The sequence below is a fragment of the Dromiciops gliroides genome, chromosome X (genome assembly GCF_019393635.1).
Source record: "Dromiciops gliroides isolate mDroGli1 chromosome X, mDroGli1.pri, whole genome shotgun sequence".
NCBI lineage: Eukaryota > Metazoa > Chordata > Mammalia > Microbiotheria > Microbiotheriidae > Dromiciops > Dromiciops gliroides.
The window spans coordinates 62,616,414-62,625,939 of NC_057867.1; the positions used below are offsets into that span (position 1 = coordinate 62,616,414).

The 9,526-nt window shown below is 38.8% G+C and overlaps 1 protein-coding gene across 2 annotated transcripts in view; it reads left to right on the plus strand.

Moving 5' to 3' along the window:
* The window catches only part of MTM1 (myotubularin 1), a 110,097-nt gene extending 101,374 nt beyond the window's left edge, over positions 1–8,723 (plus strand). For both annotated transcript variants that reach the window (XM_043974301.1, XM_043974300.1), the window contains exons 12-15: positions 665–757; positions 1,558–1,671; positions 3,331–3,507; positions 6,144–8,723. In XM_043974301.1, the coding sequence (XP_043830236.1) occupies positions 665–757; positions 1,558–1,671; positions 3,331–3,507; positions 6,144–6,311 (552 nt within the window). In that variant the 3' untranslated portion in view covers positions 6,312–8,723. The remainder of the gene's footprint in view (positions 1–664; positions 758–1,557; positions 1,672–3,330; positions 3,508–6,143) is intronic.
* The last annotated feature ends 803 nt before the right edge of the window (positions 8,724–9,526 follow it).

The window sequence follows — 9,526 nt, forward strand, 5'->3', positions numbered from 1 at the left end:
AAAGTTGTACCTCCTAATGATTGGTACTTTGGTAACTGTGAAAACCTCCTGAGCTCTTTTCAGTTTTCTGTATTTCTAAACCATTTCTGTTAAATTGCTTGTTCTTTTTTATCTACAAGTGTCCATAGCCCATCTAGATCCAGGTAAAAATAATAGGTAGAGATCTTTCTTGTAATAACTCAAAATAGTTATAATGATATTGCAGAGTATCCAGATTTTAATTTCTCATATAGAGGAGTACACACATTGAATTCCTAGCATTTCAAAAGCCTGGGCCTCTTGCCTTTTTCTGCGTTGTGCACTGATTTGTAAGCCTCCACTGTCATCCTTCTCCAATCCTTCATCATCGTGTAGAAGCATCGCACAACATCTGCTGTAGCAACCAGACTATCTGTACCAGCATTGGGCCAGACTGCAGACCAGGCTGGGGGTGGGTTTCGGTCAAAGCAACTCTTGAATATTGTCTTCTAAGTGATGGCGGACTTTGGGAGTCACATCAGCAAAGAGAGTAGCTATAACAATGAAATCAGAAATTCTAGAAGTGTTAAAGTCTATAGTACCTCTGAAAAGAAGTCAGGTGCTACTTAAAGTAAGGAAAGCAAATTAGTGTGCAAACTTGCTGCCTTGAAGTTTGAATCAAATACCTTTCCTTGTTTTATTTCAGAGAATAGGTCATGGAGAGAAAAATTATGCTGACACCGACCGCTCTCCCATTTTTCTCCAGTTCATGGATTGTGTATGGCAGATGTCTAAACAGGTAAGCTGAAGAATGTGTTTCATTTTATAGATAAATTTAAACACATTGTTACTCAAACACATAAAGTATCATAAAGTACAAGATTATGTGAGATACTCTATAAATGCTATAGGAGTTCAGAGAAGAGAAAAGTCAATTTGAACTAAAAAAACTACAGAACATCTTCTGGCGTGAGGAGGGTAGGACTGGAGCTGTGTCACTGAAGGATGGATGGGATCTCAATAGGCCAAAAGGAGGGAGTAGAGCATGACAGGCAAGGGGGAAGTGAAGGGCTGTGGTCCAAATGCTATATAAAGAACAGTTGGAGGGGGCAGCTAGGTGGTGCAGTGGATAAAGCACTGGCCCTGGATTCAGGAGGACCTGAGTTCAAATCCAGCCTCAGATACTTGACACTTACTAGCTGTGTGACCCTGGGCAAGTCACTTAACCCCAATTCCCTCACAAAAACAAACAAACAAAAACAGTCCCTGTCCTTCAGGAGCTCACCAAAACTGCAAGTGATTTTCTTGCATTCTCTCTCAATATAAATGCTCGTTTTATAATTTATCTTTTTTTGTTTGTTTGTTTTGGCTGGGCAGTGAGGGTTAAGTGACTTGGCCAGGGTCACACAGCTAGTAAGTGTCAAGTGTCTGAAGCTGGATTTGAACTCAGCTCCTCTTGAATCCAATGCCAGTGCTTTATCCACTGCAGCACTATTCTAGCTGACCCCATAATGTATCATTTTTAAAGTTACTTCAGAGACCAATATTTTAATTTTTTTTCTGTTCTGTGTGTGTGTATTTGTGTCTGTGTTCTGCCAGTTTCCTACAGCTTTTGAATTCAACGAACAATTCTTGATCACCGTTTTGGATAATCTCTACAGTTGTCGCTTTGGTACTTTCTTATTCAACAGTGAATACGCTCGAGAAAAAGAGGTGGGTAGATTCCAATTCCATGTGGCAAACATTTAGTTATAAAAAAAATTGGCGGGGTGGGCAGGGCAATGAGCATGTCGAAAGCACTAGCAGTTGGAAAAACCCAAACCAAAAATCCTCATGCCTTCCCTCTGTTAACTAGCTCCTATTTATCCTGTCTGTAGCTTCTGTGTACATAGCTCCTGGCAGGCTGGCTCCCCCTCACACTCTGACCTCATAGTGTGCAAGGACTGGCTTTTGCCTTTCTTTGCATCCATACCACTCCTTACAGTCCCTGGCACACAGTGGACACTTAATAAATATTTATTGACTGACTGTCCATTAACTGCAATAATAAAATATATGGTCTCTCATAGCTGCCCCAGAAATAATTTTATATTTTGTATTTTGGTTCTCTAAGCTCTCTTTTTCTCTCGTTTATCACTAGTATTTGGCAGAAGCTATAAACTTGGAAAAATTGACTGTTTTATAAGATAACAAACATCTAGATTTTTAAAATGAACATTCAGTCATCTCTTTGGCATTTCCAGATCACCTGGACGTTGGTTCTGTGTTGATAAACCATCCAGGCAGTTAAATGAGGCCTTCCCTTTTTACTCAGATTCAGACTAAGATGAAAACCTCATTGTCTTCACAAAAGTAAAAATAAATTATCTGCTGTGAAGACTTTCAAATGAAGAGATAGCTGTTTGCTCACTTGGAATAAATTGATCAGTCCATATGCGAAATACATTTTTGGTTCATAGGGTCACCTGACCACTCAGTGTTGTGATGCTGTTTCCTCTTTCTTAAGCCCCCCAAAAAGAATTCTCACCCAAAATGGTGATGGACTTCCCATTGAGCCTGGACCAGTGGGCAAAGCACTGGGCTTGGAGTCAGAGGAACTTGACTGAGATCTAAGCTCAGTTGCTTGACCCTGCACAAGTCATCTAACCCTCATATGTCAAATGAGGGAGTTGCATTCAATGATGAATAATAATAATAACAATGGCAATGACAATAACAACAACAACAGTAATAATAATTATTAATAATAATATCTTGTATTTGTAGAGTGCTTTAAAGTTTGTCAGGTATTTAACCTGTGCTAATTTAGTTGATCCCCACAGCAAGCCTTTGAAGTAGGTCCTATTCTCATTCCCATTTTATAGATAGAGAAACTGGAGTTTAGAGAGATTAAGAAACTTGCCCATGGTCTAATAATAATAATGCCAATAATAACAACTAACTAACAGTGATGCAGTGCTGACTATGTGCTAGGCACTGGGCTATGCGCTTTACAAATATTATCTCATTCGATCCTCAGAACAACAATGCTGGGAGATTAAGTGCTATTATTATACTTTACAGATGAGGAAACTGAGGCAAACAGGTTCAATCACTTGCCATGGGTCACACAGCTAGTAAGCATCAGAGGCAGGATTTGAACCCAGCTCTTCCTGATTTCAAATCCTGCACTCTTATCCGTATGGCCATGCTGCCTCTCTCAGGTCCCTTCTACCTCTAGTTTTATGTCCCCATGATCCTTGCTAGCTGTTATTAAGAGTAGTCCAGATGGATTGTCCCTCTAGAGGCAAACACAGCCTAAGATGATGCTTACCTGTTTGTCTTGTGTGTCTCTATTTTCACCCAAGCTTTCTTATTTTCTTCTTTCTACAGAAAGTTATGATGAAAACTCTTTCTTTGTGGTCAATGATAAACAGCGATAAAGGAAAGTACACAAACCCTTTTTACACTAAGGAGCTGAACCGAGCTTTATACCCAGTTGCTAGCATGCGTCATTTGGAACTCTGGGTGAATTATTACATTAGATGGAACACAAGGATGAGGCAACAAGTAAGTGAAATTAAATGATGACCAAGACAGCGCTGTTTTAGACTTCAGTAATTCTTTTCCCTCTTACATCATGCTGGTGGCAGTGTTTTTGAATACCATGAGAAGAACTACCAAGCCCAAAAGAGGCACTTGGAAATGAGGTTTTGTTTGCTGAAAAGTTTATTTAGACCAGTAACTAAGATCAATTTAAAAACCAACATAGACACTATATCTTATAAACTTCCTACCATCTATGGAAGTTTGGAAGTTTCTGAATTGTGTTGGTCCAGGAACTTCCTTTACCATCAGAAAGTTGTCAGCTATCGCGTAAACAATATTACACTCTCCTCTACATCGATTTACCGTGCCTTAGAGGCCAACTCTCCAAACAAGAAAATAGATGATTCCCTTTCCCCATTCAGGTCTTGCTATATTTTCTAGGCTACTAGCATGGGAATGATCTCTTTTTATTGAGGGCCTTAACTCCAAAGTAAGGATAACAAGTCTTCTTTGGCCACTTACCAACCAGAAATAAAAGCCATGTGTGGGGGCTTTTTGTTTCATTTTGTTTAGTAAAAAGCCCTGCATCTCATTTTGAGTCCATGGAGCCTTCCATTTACTGAACAGCCTGGTATCCCTTCACTTAGCTATTTGTTCTGAGCATTACAAGTATTCAGTATTCTTGTGCTTAAGTCTTTCCCTGAAGGTTTGGTGGGAAGATTGAGGAACATGCTGTATCCAACAGATCAACCTTTACAATTTGGCCTTTGGGGAGATGGGAATTTGGGGGCACCAGCAGATTCCCTTTTCTGTGTCCTGTCTCCTGTCTTGTTTATACCATTCAGGCAGCTGGGAAGATGCCAGTCAGGGTACTCTCTTCTCTCATTGGGGTGTTGCCAGTTGCAAGCTGGCACTTGTGTTTTAAGGTCTCTGATGCTTGCATGAAAAAGACTCCTGCTGCTTAGCCATGTGTATTCTTTTGGGAAGCATGAGATTCCCAGACCTGAGAACACTGGCTGGCTGAATCTGTGGTTTCAGAAGCACTCTCAGAGAATTTACTTTAGCAAGAGTTTCAGTGTTTCCTATAGCAAGTAAAGAAGTAAACACTCTTCCGGGGCTACTGATTTTTTTTACTGCAATTACAGAAAATGTTTTCTTCAACAATACCCCATAGCTACAGCGCTACACTTCTCTTGTAAAATGTGGCTTCTCTATGTTTATTTTGACCTTTTTGCCACTGGCAATTAGAAGTAATAGGTCAGTGCTTTCTGTAGAGATGGTCGGCTTCCTTTTCATTTGGGCAATAGGAGGTCTCCTTGCAAATCAGAGGAATTAACAGCAATTCATTTGTGAGTAGATAAAGGGAGAAATGATAAATGAAGAATTGCATTTGAAAACCTATCTTGAAAGGGAGAGTAGAATCCATTTCTCTTCTGTTCACATAAGCTTAGAGTAATTGAAGACTTGAGGATATAATTGAGCTTGGATGGATAGCAAAGTCCTTTCTTGAGCAGATTTTCATTTGGAAGACAACAGAGGAATAAAAGAAGTCAATTGTCTGGATGATTTACCCCATCGGGGTGCGTGCTCATTTCTTTACTTCCAGGAGCTCTGCGCTTTTTTCTTAGGATTTGTTGAGAGAAAAAGACCTTAAAATTGAACATAAGTGAATGCGGCACAATTCTGCACTGCACTTAGGGATTAGTCAGGAAGCCAAGGAGTCAGCAGCTGTGCTGATCTAGCTGGTAAACAGACATTGATGGAGCACCTGAAGGGTGTGTGGCGTGTGGGCACCACACGGTGTTTAAGTGGAGAAAAGAAGGAATCTGGTCTAAGCAGAAACTCCAGTGTGGGATTCTCAAAGTATTGGGGTGTGGGAACCACTGCAGCATGGCCAGCGGCTCTTCAGTGCATCAGCTTCTCTCTCCCCAACCCCCCAAAACAAAGAAAAACAAAAAACCTCGGGCAGCATTCACCAGAAGACTAATGGTGCTTTTGATGGAGTGCCAGTGAAGTTTTTTCAGTATCCTCATTAACTAGAAGCAGAATATCCCCAATGGAATCGAAAGTAGCCATTTTGTCCTATTAGGAGCATCAGCCCCTGGCCCCTCACCAGCCACTCACCTTTAGCTTGCCAGTGATTCTTACACTGTCTTTGGAGGACAACTGCTTTGGTTGCAACTGTTTGTGTTCTTGATTCAGGGTGGACATGGTCAGGTCCTGATTAGGTTAAGAAAAAAAGACAAAACATTCTGGCAGATAGTAGCAAGCTGAACAACTTGGGATTGAATCGTGTTTAATTATTTTCAAAATGTCATTACACTACAGCAGTCCTGGAAAGATGAAAAGGAAAACAAAGAGAAGTTTGCTTTTTTGAGACCTTGTGTACTCTTAATAGCATTGCTAGCTGCCTGGTGGACCTACATATTTGTGCAGTTACCTGCTGGCTGAACTGCCACCTGATCTTATAATCAGTATCTTCAGAATTTGCAGTTAATGGGGAAAAACGGAGATTGAGAAATGGAATTTTGCTCTTTGATTATCTTTGCTGAAATAGATCAATTTCAAGGTTTCAAGGAAAATTCAGTTAATCGAGTGGCATTTTGCAATATGGTCAAAGTAAAGGATGCCCCTTTTGTGTGTGTGTGTCTCTCCAGCAGCCAAACCCAGTGGAGCAGCGTTACATGGAACTCTTGGCTTTACGGGATGAATATGTGAAGAGGCTGGAAGAAATGAAAATGACCAACTCCGCCAAGCTTGCCGGCTCCTCGGCTTCCTCTGCAGCCACCTCCCAAATGATGCCCCACGTTCAAACTCCCTTTTAAAGGGAGAACCCCGCGCTAGTTTAGATCTCCGGTCCTAAAAGAGGAATTTTTGAATGCTTCCGATTTGCACATTTTTCTGGAGGTTTTGTTTTTGTTTTTCTTTTTTCTCTGTTTTTCTTTGTTTTGGTTTGGTTTTTTTGCATCCACATAAAGCTTGAACTAGCGCAGTCCTAACCTCTTAAACATGTGCCTTTCATAGTCCACCATCGGAGGGAGATGCAGTTTCCTTGCAGCCATCAGAATACTAGGAAGGGTTTTGAGAAAAATGTAATGCAATTAGTTTTTTTAAGTGTTTTTATTAATATAACTGTAGTTTACATCTTAAATGCTATGGATACAATCTACTTTATGTATTTAAACGAAGCATCAGTGTTTGGAATTAGGGGTTAAAAAGTTAGGAGTAGATTTTTTTCCGAGTTTATTCTAACAGCTTACGTTACTTTACATTGTCTAAAATGCAAACAGATATAAAAGATGCTAGTGTTAATGCCAATATAAAAATCAAACTTGCTTAGTGTAGGTCTCCAGACGTAAGATGTTTTAAATAATGGCCAAATTCTTTACCATTGCAAATGATGCATTTAGAAAAAGTCATAGGTGAGAGTTTTTCCTCATTTGGGAAATGAAATTTTGTCTCAGACATATTTAAACTCACCACATGGCAAACTTGTGGAAGAATGTGGAAAAGAGTTGCACAGTCTGGGCAATCATGGATGTGTCAGGAACTGCATTGTCGCAAGGAACACTCATGTCAATGCAGCCACAGGTCCATTTCAGCATATTTAAGAGAGGTTTATTTTTCCAAGAAAACATCTTTCTGGTAGGCCTCAGATTACATATGATAAAAACACTTATAAGCTTTCCAAGCATTTTCTAAATATTTTCTGTTCAAGAAGTTGTCTAAAATAGGGACTGGTTTTCAATTTGGGACAAAATCTTGTTATAGCCTCATTGTCAATGTCACCGCTGTGCTGCTCTTGTCAATATTTTCTGAAAATCTGTGCCTGGCCAGAGCAGCCTGCATAGGTACCAAAGTTGGATTGAGCATCTCCTGTTGGTTTTTGCTGCGTTATAAATCTAAGGTGACTCTCTGTGGGTACATTTCATCTGAGGGTGTGTGTCCTTCTTGAGGGGATTGTGAGAAGTTTCCGTTTAAATGGTTTTTCCAATTATGACAAAAAACTGATTCTGCAACCTCTTACTTGAAGCATTTGGCGATTTTGCTTTTTTTCGGATATGCCTTTCAGTGCTATTAAATACACCTTAAGCACAAACCCCTCTCTTTACTATTTGAACTAATTCATATGGTAAACCTATTTTGGGAATCATTAGGCTATTCAGATAATTCAATACGTTTTACAGTAATTTGTAAAGAACTATTTATAGCTGATGTGATTATATTTTCAAGTAGTTATCTGAGCAAGGAGAAACTTATCTTTGTAAATTATTGTATAGGCTGTAGCTGTGTGGGTCTACCAAATAAGCCATCCAGAGTACAGTGGTGTCATATACACATTATGTAAGTATAGAAATGACTTGCGACATGATCATACTTTTATTTTTAAACACTGTAACACTGTAAATAGTTCATGCATTGCATTTTAACCACACGTTTTAGTCCCATAAAAATTAAGCATAATAATAGCTTAATAGACTTTTGGGATGTGTTATAAAAACTTTTTCACTGCAATAATAATTGAACACCTGCTATGATCAATGTATTGTACTAAAAAAATTGCACTATATTTTCAGGGAAATAACTATTTGTATTATGTTCTAAATTCCCAGGATTTCTACCTATAATTTCCTCTTTCTATGTTTTGTATGCTTTTCATTGTATTTCAGTAGCAGTGTTCTAAGGTTCTTCAAAAGCTCTCTAAGTATTAGTTAATGGGCATTTAAGTAAGTGCATTAATTCAGTGAGCAAGGAGACTCAAATATATGTTTTCTGCTTGGAGCGACTTATACACATATAACTTTATAATACAGATTTGAAAGCATAATTGCCTTTACTCTGGATTTTGGTTTTTAAAGTTCTGTGATGGAGATACAGAGCAAAGCTTCATGGGGAAGAGAGCAGTTGATAGTATGGGAGAAATTATAAATCTGAATATGATTTTTTACGTAGTCAACATTTTATGAGAATAAACTCAACTTGGGTGAAACTCATAAGGCAGGAGTTGCACATAGTGGTCTTGAAGTTTCATGACATTAGGCAGATCCCCTTCAAACAGCCAGAGGCCAGATGAGATTGTATCCTCTCTTTTGATGGAGTAAGTAATTCATTCCGAGACTGCCTGGAAAAACTTGTTCAGTTGGATCATGCATCAGAAAACAAAAATGTAATGGGATAAATTTCCATTTGTCTTTAAAGTGAAATTGGCTATCATTAAATAAAAGGCTATGAAAATACTTTTAATGTTCTGTGTTCTTTTAAAACTACGAGGACCTCCATATATGACCTTGAGTGGCAGCATGGTTTTGTATGCATCCATGAGGCTCCTTTTGTTAGTATAATACATTATTTCTCTGTGCTTATTTTAAACTACTTCTGTCTGGATTTTCTTATTTCAACTTTTTTTGTTTCACCATTGTAAATGATGTACATTCCTTGGATTAATTCTCTGTAATCCAACATATTGATTTCTTTGCTGTATCTTTTAATAAGACAAGTATCACTACTCAACAATAAGAGGAATAGCCACATAAACCCTAATTTTATAAAATTCGCTTATATTTTTAAAGGCAGTACTTAAATCCAGCAGGATTTTGTGGAATCTCAAATCTAATACCTTTCTTTCCTTTTTTATAAAAGTATTCAAGAAGGAGCAAGTGTGGTGTAGTGAAGAGAGAGCTAGATTTAGTAGAGTCAGTGATGTGGGTTCAGGTCCCTACTCTGCCACTTATTATGTGATTTGGGGAAAGCTTCCACTCACTCATCTCTAAAATGGGAAGTTTGGATGCAGTGGCCTGTAAAGTCCTTTCTATCCCTAAAACCGATGGAACTTTACCAATTTCCCTCTTTCAGTATTTACAATTTGGGGTAAGTGTCTTTACTTTCTGTATCTTTTATTCATTATTGGTACTCTCTAAGCCTATTGATGGCAGGAGTTCTCTCACTATCGGGTGTTCCCTATGCCACTGAAATAAAGATCCAGACTCCCTTCCCTCCTCGAGAAGGCATCATAGAAACATCATGGGATTTAGAGTTGGAA